The sequence below is a fragment of the Halyomorpha halys genome, unplaced genomic scaffold (assembly GCF_000696795.3).
Source record: "Halyomorpha halys isolate HHAL.00 unplaced genomic scaffold, Hhal_1.1 Scaffold24.1, whole genome shotgun sequence".
Classification (NCBI taxonomy): Eukaryota; Metazoa; Arthropoda; class Insecta; order Hemiptera; family Pentatomidae; genus Halyomorpha; species Halyomorpha halys.
The window spans coordinates 207523-226566 of record NW_027107648.1 but is presented as its reverse complement, the minus strand read 5'-3'; the positions used below and the strand labels follow the sequence as shown (position 1 = coordinate 226566).

Here is a 19044-nt window from a genome sequence, read left to right as displayed (position 1 = left end):
ATGAGAGGAGATGGTCGGGTGGTGCGGTCAGGAGAAAAAACACAAATAAACATAAGAATTATTTATTTGTGCCTATTTATTTCTGCTGACCGCACTCCCCCGACTCAATATCTTCTTTATAATTGGGTGATTTACAAAAAAAAAAAAAAAAGAAGAAAAAAAGCTTATTAAACTCTTTATGGTTATTTGCTATTTTATAAGATTAATAACACAGATACCTACAGAATATTACTATTAGTATTGTCATTGAATTTAATTATTCTTGTGAAGTTACTGTTTGTATTAAAAATGTTTTCCATGTTATTTACTGAAACAAAGAAAAATAAATATATATTATGTTGTATAGTTAAATTAAGTTTTTTTTTTTTTCGCGATTTGTCATTTTTTCACCTAAGTTACTCAATGAGGATAGAATTCGAATGAACTTAGTTACCTTTCTCGAGTTTCAGCACTTAATTCGTAAACTGTTTATACTTCTTTGGATATACTTATGCTTTTGTTTTGTTCGGTTACAAAAATTACTGTTGTTTCAATTTGAAAGTCTAGAGTCTAGTGTTTGTGACGTGAGATTATTGTTTTTCCGAAGAAACGTGGTCGCCTATTTGGACAAAATGGTTAGTTTTTCTAGCCCTTTTTGAACTTTATAGTGACAATTTCTGATTTTACTTTAGGAAGTGAGGTATTGTTATCCATGCCTTTGTTCTTTTAATTTTTTTGTGAACTATTTAAATTAATGAAATCATTATGGCGCTAAGTATTAAAGAAATTCAGGTCCTCCTAGGTATTCTTATGGATGAAAATTTAGAAAACCATTCTATCGAGCACATTATAAGCCAAGTCAATCAACATATTTCAAAATCAAGCTATTTCAAATTAGGGCATGCAATAGTAACTGTAATTGTTAACAGTGTAATACAAAAACCTAGTCAGAGGATAGTTGCACTTAGTATTCTTTATGATTTGTATAAAACTGACTCATTTGCTCACAATCCTTTTGGCATTTTCTTTATTGAACTGTTGCAACCTGAGAGTAGTAGAAAATTTTCAACACAGGAGGTCAGATTAAAACCAGTTGAAAGAAGCTTTTTATCACACCTCATTGCTTCCAACCAAGGTAAAGAGTTATTAAAGAAAACACCATCATTTATTATCCATACTGACAATACAACTATTGCTGATTTCTCTCATCTGAAACATTTAGCTGAAGAATTTGTCTCAGATCATCTACCATCGACTAGGAATCACATTTCTCCACTTATACCTGAGCATGCTGTTGGAAGTCAGATTGCAGATTCGAATGATGCTCGAAAAACTGCTGAAGCTTTACTATCCGATCCTAAATCTCCAGCAAGGGACACATACAGGCCTGAAATGATCAGATTGGTTCCACCTCTCTATTTTGATGACCAGGAAATGATTTGGCTCGAAGAACCTGTGTTGAATGAGCATTTAGTGGCTTATGACTCCTCATTGTCAGTTCCTCACGATAGTGGAACTGAAGCAAAAAAATTGATGGTTAAAGCATACAAGAATGTTCTTAGTCTCCAACAACAACAGTTGTTACTTACAGCACTAGACAAAGATCCAAAATTAGTCAATCACATTGGATTGACTCCTAGTAAACTGCCTGATTTGGTTGAAAATAATCCACTCGTGGCTATTGAAGTTTTATTAAAACTTATGCAGTCATCACAAATAACTGAGTATTTTAGCGTATTAGTCAACATGGAAATGTCTCTCCACTCGATGGAAGTTGTCAATCGATTGACTACAACAGTGGATTTGCCAACAGAATTTGTTCATTTGTATATTTCTAATTGCATTTCGACTTGTGAGACAATCAAAGACAGATATATGCAAAACCGATTAGTTAGACTTGTGTGCGTCTTTCTTCAGTCACTTATAAGGAATAAAATTATCAATGTTCAAGAATTATTTATTGAAGTTCAAGCATTTTGTATAGAATTCAGCCGTATTAGAGAAGCTGCAGCTCTGTTTCGTCTTTTGAAACAATTGGAAACTGGAGAAAATCCAGGACAATCATTATCTGTGACAAATATGAGATCGTGATCTTCAAATGAAGAAATGTGTTGTTCGGTGTACTCTGAAACGGTTGATATTTTAAAAAATTGATTTGAATTGAATTGAAAGTGTGTTGAGAATATTAAGAAATATAATTAACTTATTTTGAAAATATTGCTTCATAACTTTGGCTCATTGAAAAAATATTCTATGACATGGAGAAGAAAAAAGGGTTTATTGTAATAAATAGACCTATTATCTACAAATTTTGTCTATCGTCAAATTGGCGATGGCTGGCGCATGTGTAATTCAGTTTTTCTGTTCCTAAAACAGTACCCCACATGTGCTCACCAGTTTGATGTTAGTCAGAACTTGCATGTAAAAAGCCTTTATGTTTATGTTTTTTGTTAGAGTTCCAATTAGCACTTACTATTTCCCAACAATGTTATAAGCTTATTGTGGATTGAATTTTGTTCTAATATTTAAAAAATGATCACAAAACATTAAAAAAAGTTTGGCAACATAATTTTGTTAAAATTTCATTTCTGTGTAATAGATAATAGTGCTATGTAATAAAATAATTTGAACATTTTACTTAGTGACGTCTTTTCTTCTTTTTTTTTTGTGACTGAGGGTAGATTATATAAATTTAATTAATTTAGGACAGATTGTTGAATTAAGAGTTTGTTTCACTTGTACAATAAGCAACCCAATATTCCCAGGGTAAATTTTTCTCAAGATAAGGTGGAATAAAATGATCCCAGAACTAAATAACTGCAAGGTAATGTTTTATAGCCTGGATAAGTGAGGTTAAATTGAAGCATTAACTTTTAACTCAGCAACCTGCCATTGGTTAATGTATTATACTATTTTTTGAACATTATTCAAAAACTTGGTGGGATAGTTATTTGTAAACATTTAAATTTGCTCTTTAAATGATTAACAGTATTATTCGAATTTCAAAATTATTTTAAAATTGATCTAAATAATCTGATATTTCAAATTGACGCAAATATTTTTATTTGAACAATCTATATTTAGGCCTCGTCAACTGACAGCAAGATTAAAGGATGAATGATCTTGAAACGATTAGTTTTTTAAAAAATTACCTTTCTCATTTTACTCATTAATACTCCTAAATAAAAAATCATAGAAGTAAAGAAAGAGAGTATTTTTATAATATTTTTTGTTTTCAGAAGATTAATAGAAAAATAATGATGATTGAAGTTGCTGCATCCTTTTTGTAAAATTTTATAATCTTTATTTTATGGGTAATATAAATTGCTTTACCATTTTCCAACTGAAAAAGTGGCCATCCTTTATTATCAAATCTGGTTTCCTATAACATTATTAATTATATTTCTCACGTATTGTAATAAATTAAAATTATAATGAAAACTTGAAATTTAAATAAATAAATGGGTTGGGGTGGGGCAAGAATGTGACTCACAACATTTTGTATAAAATACTCCTTTGTATCTTGGTATAAGCTATTTACTGTTTTAGTCGAATGCTACAACTCTAGCATGATATAAATATTATGGAATATTAATTATATAAATTTTTTTAAAATCTTCTCTTGGAATATTTTATTGATTGGAGAAATTTGTCAGGGGATGCAGTCAGCAAAGAACAACATAAATAAACAAAACAATATTTATTTATTTTATGCTAATGTTTCGACCTGAGTTTCAGGTTTTCATCAGGGAGTATGGCGTAGAAGGTAGGCCCAAAACTCACTTCTGATGAAGACCTGAAACTCAGGTCGAAACGTCGGCATAAAATAAATATAAATAAATATTGTTTTGTTTATTTATGTTGTTCTTTGCTGACCGCACTCACTCCCTCCCCCACAAACTTCTCCAATCAGTAATCTACGGTCAACTATCTACACCTCATTATGAAATATTTTATGTTTTTTGTCATATTCTTGCCCTAAGATCTTCAAATTTATCTTCCTAGGTATTTATATTTGACTTGGAATAGGAGGAATTAACTTCTGCCTTTATTAAAGCTTTCATTCAATGTACTCACAAATTCTTGTACAATATTTTTTTTTATTCTTTTAGAAAAATAACTTTAGCAGAATTACTTCGAGAAATAACAGTTGTCTCAATGGAAGACCATTAAGACAACTGTTATTTCTCGAATTAATTCTGCTAAAGTTATTTTTCTTGAGAACTCATCTCATATTAATGTTTAGATCTGGGTAATATGAAGGCCGCTCTAAATGAAGGGGTTCCCCAGTAACAAGATGGCCACTATGTTTTACCATTTAGTTTGGGTTTTATCAAAATTAAAGAAATAATTTTTCAATTTATGAATTCAGATCTTGAAAATAAATTGAGGGAGGATGCCAAAGAGTTTATCCATACAGATACTAATTATTGGTGGTTCCTAGTTCATTTTTTTTATTTATAATTGGTTTTGAGTGATTTTGGATTTTGCATATTTATTACTAAAACATAATTATATAATTTTAGTATAGTAAATTTCATAATTTTTTCGTTTTACTAAATAACAATTCCTTTTTAAAATTATGAACTGAAGTATCATTCATTTTTTATTAACGATGAATCTGTTTACATTACGTTTTGACTGATCAGATTCTATTTTCAATATTTGTCACTATAACCATCATGTATTAAACAAACAAAGGTTTCTTGCTAAAACTATCTGAAAATATTTGTATCATTACTTTTAAGCTTATATCTGAACTTAAAAAATTGATACAGTAATAATGAATAACGTTTCTTTCTACTGATACAGTTTTATTTCTTTCACACTTCAGGGTTTTTGCTTTATGTATTTTTAAACAAAATTCTTCTAAAACTAATTTTTCATATTTTAATATGTAATTATGTATGTATCCTGTGAAATTTCTTGCCAAAGCTTATGAAGTAATCAGAACGGGTATTATGTACTTATTTAAAGATTCGATGCATCATGCTCGAAATCTTAGATATTAAGCATGACTTTGTAACATTTCTGTCTTATATTGATGCCTAATTGTATACCTGATGAACTGATGGTTTTTTAACATTGTGATAAACTAATGAATTTTATGGATTAGTTTATTTAACATTTATTTTAGGTTTTGACATCACAAAAGTATTTGTAATCACTAATTTAGCTTCTGTTCAAATATACTTTATTTATTAGGTTTATAAAAACTCATCAGTTATGTTATTGTGTTATGAATCTGAATCGATAACATTATATCCGCATGCTTTTACAAACAGGAACGAAAATCTGTTTTCTATTGATACAAAATGTAATGTGATAGTTTGTTAATGCGTTATAATAAATGTACCGACATATTCTGCCTAATGAACTGAAAACTTAAATTATATATTTCATAACTAGGTTCAATAAGCCTAGAAGTGTATTATTATAAGTACAATACCTCATGTATACTTGTAGTTCAATTGTAAATAAGTGCCTGACAATCAATTATATTGGATAGTATTCTAAGAAAGTAAATTTGTATGTCTGCTTTCTGAACTTATGGCATTTCTTTTTATGTAAATAGTATTATCAGTAAGGTCCTTTAATGCTCTGTAACAATAATAATGATACAATTGTATATGTGTAAATAGCTGAATTTGGGGTTATTTGACTTATAAATTTGTTTTATGAAATGTATTTTTCAGTTTGTTCTATCTTCTTTGTTTTTATGAAGATTTTGTAAGGAATTGTTACATGATAAATTTTAATGATGCAACTCTATTTATTTATTTTGTCTTCCCTCTTCCCGAAATCCATTTGATGTACATTCATAGTATTAGTACATATAATTTATAGTATTGTGGACCCTCAGTATAGCTCTATTGAGAGAAAATTGAAATTACCTTAAGTTTAGAGAAAATTAGTGGATATAACCTTTATAACACATACTTACTTAAGAGAGGCTTTAAGAGCTATCTGATCTTTCTACTCATACAAACTTTCTTAACACCTTGATTGCAAAGGTTATTTTAAAAAGTTGCTGTATCTTTGTTAATGTTGGGATGTGAGGAGAAGATAGTCAGGGATTCTGTCAGCAAAAAGTACATAAATAAACAAAAATTTATCAATTTGTTTCATTATGTTGATTTAAATTGTTTTTCATTATTTTAGACATAACTTACATATCTTATTATGCTAATTTCATTACTCATCATTTACATTTTGTTTTGCAAATTATTTTATTTTATCTTCTATTGTAATCAATCAACTGCTAACTACTCCTGTTATTAATCAACTACTTTCTACTTAATTAATTGTTACGCATGTTTACAAATTTGTTTGTTCTTCCTGACAAGAACCACAAGAGAAGAAACTGTAGCCATTTTGGGGAGTTTATTGTTTTCCTTTATTTTTATATTTCACTGAGTGATGATTGTAATCTCTTCTGTTTTTAACAGATCTGATGAAGGTCTGAAAGGCAGGTCAAAATATTGGCACAAATAAATAAGTTTTTGTGTATTTTTTTGCTGACTGTTACCTCAACTATCTTCTCATATTAATTGATGGTCGGAGTTGGGCAAATATTAGCTATAGTTGAAATTAATAGCTAAAATTGTCATGGATACCATATTTCTTTATTAATGGTTCATTCATGAATAAGGCCCTTATCTATGTTAATTTTAGCTATTAGTTTCAACTATGCTAATTAATATCCAACTCTTAAGTCAACTATAAACACTTCATTAATATTGGTGTGATTAATATTTTGTTTAGACATTTGAGACCATTAAATTATTTAACAAATGAAGATTTGGATAAACATAACATAATTTCTTGAGATGTATAGTAATTGATTCTGATAGAACTAAAGTTTCATTTATTTTAATAGCATATAATTGTTTCACCAATAGCAGATTCAATTAATTAATAAACAAAAAAAGTGAACCGGTTGTCATGGAAACATGGACAAGTTATTTTTTAAAAAAATGGATACAAAGTCCAAAATAGAATATTTGTGTTATCAGTCAGATTTAAATGATTTTTTTTAAAAGAAAATTTGATTACCTTTCTAGTGATTCCCAGAAAGTTTTTCATAAACTTTAATTTAAATTTTTCATTAAATTCAATAGAATTATTTTTAGTCATAACTTTTAAGGTTCATGTAAATCATTAGAGCTGTTTTGGCACTAGTTTATGTACATAGTGGTTTTTCAGTTACAGCACACAGGGTGCCCATTCTGTGCCAGATATATCTTTATTAATAGTGTAAAATCTAAGACTGAGAGTTCCCAGAAAATCCCTCCTCCCCTTTAAATGAAATGTCAAGAAAGATCTTAACAAAAAAAATTTTTGTTGATTCCATCAGGGAATTAAGTTATAAATTGTTTTGGTAGTTACATAAAATAGTGTTTTTTTTAGTTTATCTATATCTCAAAGAAAGAAGCCAGGTTTCTTCTCTGTATTCTGGTCCAATGTTCTGCATACCTTTATTCCATGTGATATTTTCTTTATATTTTTAAAATACATCTGCTAATAAAATTTGTGCTTTTAAAGATTTAAAATTTGGAATTCCTGAGTGCTTAAAATTCACCAGACTTTTGACTATGTTCTCTGAACACTGAAGATCTATTGAAAATCAGATATGGAAAATTTCACTTATTTATGTAAAAATTACAAGATCATATCAGTTATGTTAAGTTTAATCGCTACAGATCCTTTAATTTTCTTTCATAGGTGTTCTTTAGGATTTCAGGTTAATAATTTGAAATTAGATTCAAGAAATTATTTTTATATTTTGATTGAAACTATTATTAAATAATTCTAAAATAAACTAAGAAACTTTTTGCTAGAGAATAGCACAACGAGACTTTTGTGCTAAAAAATATTAGCATTTCTTATAATTTGGGAGTAAAAAGAGTAAACGGGAGATAATGGTATAAAGCTAAAACATATCATTACTTCATAAGTTATAGTTTCGTAAAAACAATTGTTATAAGAGTGCTTGCTAAGATGCAAGAAATATGATATATTTTCACCATGGATTGACTATAAGAAGGTATTTGACTTAGTCCATTTTGATCGGCTTGTGGTAAGTTTGAGTATCCATGAATAGATAATCTTAATTGAGTGGGTAAGAAACCAATGGATAAAATTTGTTTTTGCTATCTACATCTGCCTTAGCCAAATTTTCGCTTCACAATTTTGCCAATGCTTAGGCCAAGGGTGAATTTTGTTCAGGCTCGGGTAGATAAAAAACAAATTTTATTAGCAAAATTATCACTTGTTTCCATTGACTTCTCATCCTATAGATTTTTTTTGTGCGCGCCATATGAATCTTTTGTAATTATTTCTAAGTATGGTTGGCAACAAAGGGCTGCCATCTATTTAAAAAATACTGTAGATGAATTTTCCTAAATATTGATAGTGAAAGGAATTTTTAGTCCAAGGAATGTAGTCTCCTAAGATACAATAAATCTGAGAACACAAAAAGGAGTTTATATCTTATATGCTAAGTTTTCTGAAGTAAAAATCTTTGCCAATATTCGGCAGATAACTTTTTTCTTCTGGGACGTTGTGGATCCGAAAAGTTTATGTGGTGTAAACCAAATCTATGACTGAAACAGAAAAAATATACATTACATTTTAGTTAGTGTTAAAGTATCTTATTTTTTTAAATCACAATTAAAAATGAAAAATATTCACACTTAATTCATAGAAATATAATTCCTCTGATCATCATTGTGACTCAAAAAGCTTTATCTAACTCTCTTGTTAACTGTCAAAATAATACAAAACATAGTTAAAAATAAGTCCAGTTCTTCCTTTCTTGAATAGCCGAGAATTTTCAATAATATTTTAGTTTAGGATACTGTAATAGAATCTACTATGTAATAAACTTGTGAGATTTGGTTCCTGATATGGAAGAAAACAGGATTGAGAGATTTGAAATGTACTCCAGGGCACTGTTTCATAACGGAACCAAATAGTATTAGTTCATAAATACAAGTATTCAAGCTACAAGCACAAATCTGTTTTGTTACCTAATGGGGACAGCTATTACTGGTATAGCAGTTACAAGTACAAAAGAACAAGTTAGTGAAATTATACCATTTACAAATTATAAGATAAGTAGTATTATTTCTTTTGAATGGAATATGGTCCGGGTGCGGTAAAAAAAAAACTCAAATAGTAGAATTATACTATTTTATTGAGCCAACGTTTCGCCCCACGTTGCAGGGCTTTGTCTGGGCTGTTTTGACGGCAGTCAAAAATAAAGTGAGTTGGCAGTTTGGCCAAATAAAGTAGGGAGTTTATTTTTGACTGCCGTCAAAACAGCCCTGACGAAGCCCTGCAACGTGGGGCGAAACGTTGGTTCAATAAAATAGTATAATTCTACTATTTGAGTTTTTTTTTACCGCACCCGGACCATATTCCATTCATCTATTCACACGGTCAATCAACAATCTTCCAGTATTATTTCTTTTATTTTTAATAGGTTTCTCTAAAGTTGTATTAGTTGATTTACTTTTATTCATTTGAGGATCATGAAAAGCAGTTTTAGTTTTGTCTTACTTATTACAAAATATATTGAATTTAGACTCAGTTTAGATTAATCTTTTCGGTTTAGATACATAATTATTTCGTATTCTATTATGAGACAGGACACAGACGTTAGTAGAACTATCTGGCAAGGCAGGTTTTAAAAAAATGGAGGAAGAATTGTTTAATAATACACATCTATCAGTATCTCATGATCTACAGATCTACAACAGTCCAGGCAAATGATTTTTTTTTTTTTTTTTTTTTTTAATAATGTTTTGAACATTACTACATAATTTATTCAATTTCTTGAGGCTGGTATTTATTTATTTATTAATATTAAAACGTTGAACTATTGATAAAATAAAGAGTGTGAGACTTAACAAGGATACCATTTGATTTATTTAATAAATTATTCCTAAAGTTTTGAAACTTTGTAATATTGCTTGACACGGTCTACTAATGAACATACTTCATAAACATTTTTTGGGGTTAATAAACTTCCGATTGAATGAAATTTATTTTAAATTATCATACTATACTACAACGTTTCGGGACCACTGTCCCATATTCATGTACTTTAAACCTCATAATTTTTCATAATTTGAATTTCATATAGGAAATTCAAATTATGAGGTTTAAAGTACATGAATATGGGACAGTGGTCCCAAAATGTAATATAGTATGATAATTTAAAATAAATTACATTCAATTGGAAGTTTATTAACCTCAACAAATTTTTATGAATTGACTTACCAAACTTCCTAAAGAGAAAATCCAGAACATACTCACAATTCTGAAGAAAGGGAAAGTGACTAAAAGCTAAAGTAAGTTTTTGTGTTTTTTTTTTCTATCATTTAATCTATTATTTCTACGAAAAAAAAAATGTCTAAAAATTAAAACAATTAAAAAGGTTCTAGTCATTTTTTTTTTATTCTTAAAGGCAATCCACAGTTAACCAACCATAGTTATCTACAGGTAACCATCCTATACTAACCCTGGTGGAGGGTCAAGTTATTGTGGAACCAAAAAACCAACCAAAAACTCCAGGCCGGATTCGAACCGGCACCTATAGATCAATTCGTTCCCAGTCTTGCTTAAAGTACCTAGGAGTCATGATCGATGCACGTCTCCGCTTTAATGTTCACACAGAGTATATAAATAAGCACCAAATCTGCTAAAGTTGCATCCCTACTGTCACGTCTCATGCCAAACGTCGGAGGTCCCAAAGAAAGTAGGCGAAGGCTTCTGGCTACTGTTGTCACCTCCATTATGTTGTATGCAGCCCCGATTTGGAAACAAGCGATGGCTACCATATCATACAGGAGACAGATAGTTTCGGTGTACCGCAGAGTTTGTTTAAGGACAGTTAGCGCTTTTCGAACTGTTTCCTACGAAGCGGTGTGTGTGATAGCCCGAATGCCACCTGTGGAACTTCTTGTTGGAGAAAGAAGCAGGCACTATGGACGACGCTTGCACTTATCAAGAGAAGAAGAGCGAAAAATAACGATCGACCAGTGGCAGCAGCGTTGGGAGGCTGCAGATTCCGGGAGGTGGACTCACAGGTTAATACCCGATGTGGCCAAGTGGTATGGTCGCCAGCATGGTGAGGTGGATTTCTACATAACCCAATTGATGACCGGACATGGATGCTTCAGAGCCTACCAGTACCGCTTCAAACTGGATAACACCGCAGAATGCCCTGGATGCCAGACTGTCGAGGAAACCGCAGAGCACGTGTTCTTCACTTGCACTCGCTTTGAGGTAGAAAGAAGTGAATTGGAGAGAGAGTGTGGAGGACGCATCACTCCAGAAAACTTGGTGAGCTATATGCTCCTCTCAGACCAGCATTGGAATGCAGTGAAGAGATTCACCACAGTCGTTCTCAAGAGGCTGAGAGAGGAAGAGAGGGCAAGAAGACGTAACCTAGCATGAAAACGTGAAAACCATGCGAAGAATGCGAGGCGGCACTCAGCCATTTCCCTCCATGAAGTAATGCCTAGCGGCGGTCCCGTGGAGAGGAATGAACAGGTGTAGGGCGGTGAAAATCCCAGACACGGATAGGTACGGGCCTATCCGTGTCTTTTGAAGATTTCCACCGACCCTCGTAAAAAAAAAAAAAAAAAAAAACCTATAGATCTCAGAACAATAGGCCTAGGCCTAACCAACTGAGCTACGGACGGCCCTCTAGTCATTTTATATAGGCAGTCCATAATTTATGTGATAATTCAATTAGAAAATTAATGAAACTAGCAAAGTCATCAGCACCTGAGGGTGGGATGACTGCATTTACATTTTTCTTATATAATAAAAATTTAAATAACTATTTTAATGTTGAAATCAATCGAAAGAAAGAACAAAGAATATAAAATCATCACATAATATAAGAATATAACTTCGAAAATGAATTTTTAATTAATATATTTAAAAAGAAAATGTATAGCATCCTACTTTTTATTGGCCTAAGAGTAAATTGTAACTTAGCAAAGATGGGCAAAAATTAGTTATAGATGAAACTAATAGCTAAAATTGTCATGAATATGATATTTATTTATCAATGGTTCATTCATAAATAAGGATTGTATCCATGACAACTTTAGCTATTAGTTTCTGAGAGCAGTCAAGAGCCGTTACAGCTCAACCTGGCATGACCTTGCGGAGACCAAGACATGGTCTATGATTCAAGATACAATACTTTCATTAAAATTTGTGTTAATTTCTCATAAATACTCTTAATTTTCCAATACAATATCTTATTATATCCATACTGTTTTAATGGTTAAATATAAAATAGTTTTCAGATCCACTTTTTGGTTTATGTTGTCTGGCCAACATGAAACTCCTGTCCTTGGAGGTCAAACATATTTTGAAGAAAATGTGTGACTGTTTAATTTAGAATAGATTGACATAGTCAAGAAATGCATGATTTTTGAGGGAATAATTTTTTTTTCTGTAACTCTTTTTTTTTTTTGTTCTCTATTTTCAGGACTATAATTAACAGTTATTTACCCAGGTAATTTTTGAGTTTTTGAACAGCTTGGATATTCCCTTATTGTTCCAACCCTTGTATTGTTATTTTAAAGTAAAATAAATGAAACAGCTATAAAATGTCTTACTTGTATCCATCTCTCCATTCAAAATTGTCGATTATACTCCATGCCAAATAGCCAATTACCTTAACACCATCATCTACAACTGCTTCCAATAGCTCCTTTAAATAGCTCTGTTTAAAAGATAGTATTTATATAATATTGGATTCAATTATAATAGTTGTTACTTAAAATCATTAAAAAAATATTACATCATAATAAGTTACTCTTTCAATATCATTTATTCTACCGTCATCGCAGTATCCATTCTCTGTAATAAATATAGGTAAATCATCTCCATAGTGATCTTTGAACCAGTTTACTGAATTTCTGATGGCTTTTGGATAAACCTAAATTACAAAAAAAAAGATAACAAATAGATAACTTATTTTTTAGATATTAAAAGAGAAAAAATTGTAATTATATGTTTAATTTAGAAATATAGATGAGGAAAAAGACACATATAAAAATTAATTGAAATAAATTAGATGAGAAAGTGATAAAATGAAATATTGAGTTGTGTACCCATGGTAAAGGAATATTATATTTACTCGGAAGCAAAGAGGAGACCCGGATGATCAATTTGGTTGTTTTATTTATTTTTAAATTTTTTTCACTCACCCTACAAGATACTACTGATACCTAAAAAAATTCCAGGAGAGCAATGGCAAAATTTTGAATAACTTGGTATAATGATTAGACACTTTTGAACATTTGAAATCTCCTTTCTAAGATTTTTAAAATTGAAACCTATACTTGTTCCTCAATATTCTGTATAAATGATTTACAGTAGTTTCTAACTTTTAACAATGAAGATTATAAAAATATTTAAAAATTCTGATTTAATTTATTTTTCTGTATTTAATTTTATACTTCATAGAGCCATTTATAATTGTCATTAGATTTTCTATTTTATAAGAAAAGTCCATCAGAATCTGCAGACCACAGGCTTGTAGGTCTATTTTTTAGTAGGTTTCTCTAAAGTTGTATTAGTTGATTTACTTTTATTCATTTGAGGATCATATAAAATGCAGTTTTAGTTTTGTTTTACTTATTCCAAAATATATTGAATTTAGATACAGTTTGGGTTAATATTTTTGGTTTAGATACACAAACACATATGTTTTCACTTTTTCAAGTTTGATAGAACTTTGTCAATGCTAATTAAGTAGTATAGTATAGTTCACTAAAAAAAGAATTTCTTTTAAAAACTTTGTTCAACTAACTGCTTACACTTGTTATCACAATGATTGTTTCTATTTTTAACAAGGTGTTTATAGTTGATCGTAGATTGATATGAGGAGAAGATGGTCGAAAGTCCAATACATAAATAAGTAAAACTTATTTATTTATTTCAACGTTTCAACCTGAATTTCAGTACCAACATTGGGTGGTTCCGTCCCAAAATTATCAAGTGTTTTTTTTTCTACCATATTTATTTCATCTAAACGGTCTTCCATATTTAGTTATACATACCGGTAACTATTTCTGCTTGGTTTAATGTATTTTTGTACTTGTACGCATGCTTTACTACCAGGCGATTTTGTCCCCTTTTACTCTTGACGGCCCACCCACCCGAATCAGTAAGTTTTCTCTGTCAATTAATTATTTGTCTTCTTCCTTTCCATTCCCAAGCATCTCATCACTCTTTTTCCTTCCTTATTCATATTTCCAGACATTCTATATTTATTTTTGCTTATTACTTTTTTTTACTCATTTGTATTACTGTGCATCTTTTATTCATTGTTGCAATATTCTGTTTTCTTTCCTACCCATTGTATCATACGTATGGTTTTCTTTCACACATTTCATTATGTTAATTAAATTGTTTTCACTATCTATATATCTTTAATCATTAATTACATATTTCATTATGTTAATTTCAAATTCTCATTATTTACATTTTCTTCAGCAACTTTCATTATATTTATTTCTTTATTTACAGGAGTACTCTCTGATTATTGACAACTTCTTTTTTTTTTTTTTATAATTTGCTTTGTATAATTCTTACCACTACAATATTATATTTAGCCTTCTATTAATATCAACTACTACCTAATTAATTTATTGCTATGTATATTTCCAAATTTGTTTGTTATTATTTTATTTATATTTATATTTCCTCTGATATAAGGTTACTACCTCATTTTATTTTTGAGCTCTGATGAAGGCCTGAAATATAGGCCGAAACGTTAGCACAAATAAATAAGTTTTACTTATTTGGGTATCTTTACTGACTGCATCCCTGACCATCTTGTCCTCGTTTAAATGTTTACTAAATTATGACTACCTATACCTTTGATTTCATTCTAAGACTAACAATGCAAGTGATTGTGTTTGGTGATAGATAAGCTTAAGTTGTTGTTATCGTTACATTAAAAAAACTTATATTATCCTTCTATGAATTAAGTAGGAAGTAATTATATACTAATATTGAAAATTGATGGCAATTTGACTTCTAGATGAATAATATCTTTATTTAAGCAAACACATTATTATTTGTTTTGATTATATTTATTTTACCAGTAATTTTTAGTGCCATCTGTAAATGTTTGACATTTAAATTCAGGACTGGACACCTTATGATACAATAAATAGTTCTGTTGATGATACATCAAATAACAGTGTATTAATTAAATTAAAAAAAATATCATTAATATAGAGGTAAAATTGACATCAATTTAAAAAAAAAAACTTTTGTATTTTTATTTTATTTATAATTATAATTTTTTTGTAATATCTAATTTAAAAAATGTTTTCCTCTAAGGGAGTATTTTAATTCAATTCAATTTTATAGTTATTTGTATCAAAATCAATTCTTTATCACTAGTAACCTTCCTATCAAGGCCCTTCATATAGTAATAAATCATTTTAAATAAGAAAGATAAAATAATACTATAAATATTCTTTTCACCTTTAACCACGAACAATTTGATGACGGCCATTTAGGGTCGGCAGAATACAAGATATTGCTGTCTCTCTCAACCGAAGGGTCAAAGCCAGTTGCACCAAATGTGGCTAATGCTGCTGAGTAACTATTGTGACCCAAAAAGTCGTAACTACCTGTGAGAAGAATGATTAATTTTAATGATTCTTGATATTTCACTTAAAGGCAGAATATAATTTTCCAGTTTATACGAATTGAAAACAAAAGAATAAATTTGATCAATATAAATTACAAAGAGGCAAATACTCTACTAACCAATTCAATTTAAATATTTATCGCAAACTAATTGAAAAGTATATTGCACATAGTATACTTTAACACTATTGAACAGTGTTAGAGAAAGTGAAATGTTATATAGAAGTACTGCCTTGGAAAATTTGGATATTAATAATCTAGAATAGCTTACCTTTGATTTCCTCAATCTCTTGTGGTGTGAAATAGGGTAATCTTGATTCGTTTCGTCCCTCTATCTGACTGTTCTGATCTATATTATTCCTCATAACAGGAGGATAGTCCCCAGTACTGCTGTACACTGGATGACCAAACCACCCAAACTGCAAGGATTTATTTAATTTAAACTTCCAAATATAATATAAACTATTCTATATGAATGGAATATGGTCCGGGTGCGGTCAAAAAAACTCAAATAGTAGATAATTATACTATTTTTATTGAGCCAACGTTTCAAATATTGTATAACGTTACATATATTGTATCCCATTAATTTATTCTTTATTTCTCCTTTGTTTTTCTATCTATGAGGATTTTTTTTTCTATTTATAATTTTGTAAATATCTCTTCCCCCTCTCTATTATGTATATTACCATTTATTGTTTACCTAATTTAAATATTTTTTTACAATGTTTACTTTAAAATTATTTCCGTTATTGTGGGTGCTAAACTGCAATCCCCACTCCTCCCAATACAAACGGCTCACTCTGACTTTGTCTCCTGTCAAGACAGGTATGAATTCTGTCTCATCATTTGAATTTATTCTTTTCTTTTTTCATCTCTTAATTTGTACTTTCTTTTATATTTCTTCTCTTATTTTATCTCTTATCTATCTGTTACTATTACCCTTTTCATTTACTTTTTACAACCTTTAATTTATTTTTTTTTTTATTATATTTTACTTTTCATTGTATACCCCTGTTATTTTCCCCTTATGTTTTTTCTTTTTTTTTTTTTTGTAACTATGTCAAGTGTTTGTATCTTCATTAGCCCTGACGAAGCCCTACAACGTGGGGTGAAATGTTGGATCAATAAAAATAGTATAATTATCTACTATTTGAGTTTTTTTGACCGCACCCGGACCATATTCCATTCATCTATACACACGGTCAATCAATAATCTTCTAGAAGCTATTCTATACTTTGCTTGTAAAACGTTTCAGGACAATATCATACTCATGCACATTTGGATCCTAAAATTGTAGCAATTAAGTAATTCTTATCCACAATTTTTATCTATGTTATATGAGTATGATAAAAAATGCTGATAAGAATAACTTTATTGTTACAATTTTAGGATGCAAAGGTGCACGAGTACGGGATAATTGTCCCGAAACATTATACAAGCAAAATATAGAATAGTTTATATTATATTTAGAAGTTACACCTCAACAATTAAAAAAATTAATATGATCAAACTTCTTAAAAAGAAAATCCAGAATTTATTTAAACATTGTTTGTTGTTGATTGGGTTTTATTGCAAGTAAGACAGAATGATGGTAATTCATAGGTTACTAATCTATCTAGCTGGAGTTGGTTTGTAGAAAATAAGTTTTATTATTTGATTTGTGATTAAAATTAATTATTTATAACCTAAACACTTTGTGAATATAATTATGAATAAAACACAACTGTTGGTGGCAACACTAATTTACCATGGGACAGCTAGGCTGTTTTTATGTGGGGTATGTTTGCTTGTGGCATGCATCAGTACAACACATACTCTTTGCCTTTTGTTATAATACCCTCCCTTACATAAAACAGTTGGAAGATTGAGGATTAATTCTATAACTAAATCATAAAAATTTTAAAAAATTATATTTGAGGTTTGAAAAGACAAAAAAAACAAAAAAAAAAACGAATCTGACATAAAATAAAAAATTGGCCTGCTCTATGAGCTATATAAGCTTTTTTTGATTTTTGTAATTTTTTATACATTTAAACTCATTTAATACAATTAGGAACACTTTTTTCTTGTTTTGCAAAGAACAAATTTATTGACTAATAATAACCTTTAAAACAATAAAGAGCAAAGGATGTTATATAATTTTTTTCTCTCCACTCCTGGAATACATTGGCAAGATCATATCACCATAAAAATGTTTCAATTAAATTGTGCTCATGTCCAAAACTTCTTCTTGTTAGCAAATACGAAAAGAATAGAATAAGAATAATTAGTTATTTCTGTGTTAATTATTTACTCAATCGCATACATCAATAGCAAAATTGTTAGCTCAGTTTCCATGCTTTATCAAAAAGGAATCTAAAGTTTCTGATGGTTTAACTAGGATAGAACAGAGAATGCATTAATTAACTTAATCAGGAATGAGGAAGAATCCAGAGAAAAGACAAAGAAGAATACTCGTCCATACTTAAAGCCTGGTACGAAACATTCCTAAGACAAAACTCATGGTTGTTAATAAGTATCTCTCATTAAGGTATAAAAGTGTTACACACTCTTTAGCAAAAAAATTAATAGCAAATCGTATTTACATGGAATTGCATCGCTTGCTCAGCAGCTCTTGCATCTTCCTCCGAGTCTGTTTTAGGTAAAATAAAAGCGCCATCAAGTGCAAGGCCAATCTTACCTGTTATAAAAGAAACATTAGTTTAACATTTTTAAATAAAAATCATGGTATTAGATTGATATTACCTTTCAGAATTGGCTTAAATTCCTTTTCATACATTCTGTAAACTTTAGCATGTGCTTTTAATATGTTATGACCGGCTATGTAGTCACCAATCCCATGGAGACCAACATTAGGTGGGGTCCAAGTCGATGAATATCCACTTACTATATCTAAAGGCTCATTGATCGTTATCCACCATTTCACCTGGACATTATAAACATTTTAAAACTAATTATTTTAGAATTTATCATGGTGATAGTATAAATTGTTAATTAATTATTACTCGATTTCCTAAAGCTTCAAAAACAACTCGAGCATAGTTCTGAAAGTGATCGACTATAGTTTCATTCATCCATCCTCCAATATCTTGAAGTTTTTGAGGTAGGTCCCAATGGTACAAAGTAACCTATAAGATGAGATTTTTTTTTTAATATTTATTTATTGCTATTTACAACTGTACATTATAATACATTTAGTAAATCTGATCTAAGTTAAATTGGAGTGTTACAGGTGTCTAAAGAAACTACCCATTGGTAGCACTCTAATGACATTTTATATTAGCTGGTCTCGTGGCCATCTTCTTTTCAGGCGCCTCGGAGGATTGTCAGGAATGGAAGAGGATGCAAGATTAGAAACT

At 29.8% G+C, this 19044-nt stretch overlaps 2 protein-coding genes across 2 annotated transcripts in view; one reads left to right on the top strand and one right to left on the bottom strand.

The window, feature by feature from the left end:
* Positions 1–480: 480 nt before the first annotated feature.
* On the top strand, positions 481–5746 carry Not11 (CCR4-NOT transcription complex subunit 11). The gene has a single exon (XM_067046024.1). The coding sequence runs from the start codon at positions 745–747 to the stop codon at positions 2068–2070; it is 1326 nt and encodes a 441-aa protein (XP_066902125.1). The 5' UTR covers positions 481–744; the 3' UTR covers positions 2071–5746.
* Positions 5747–7743: 1997 nt separating this feature from the next.
* LOC106682680 (myrosinase 1) overlaps positions 7744–19044 on the bottom strand; it is a gene marked incomplete at its 5' end in the record, with an annotated part of 13353 nt that continues 2052 nt past the window's right edge. Inside the window, 8 exon segments of the mRNA XM_067046022.1 lie at positions 7744–8585; positions 12627–12733; positions 12812–12949; positions 15514–15662; positions 15953–16100; positions 18271–18365; positions 18431–18611; positions 18691–18813. Of these exon segments, the coding sequence (XP_066902123.1) occupies positions 8480–8585; positions 12627–12733; positions 12812–12949; positions 15514–15662; positions 15953–16100; positions 18271–18365; positions 18431–18611; positions 18691–18813 (1047 nt within the window).

Coding starts and splice junctions, on each gene's coding strand:
- Not11 (XM_067046024.1), top strand. CDS start 745: ATGGCGCTAAGTATTAAAGAAATTCAGGTCCTCCTAGGTATTCTTATG.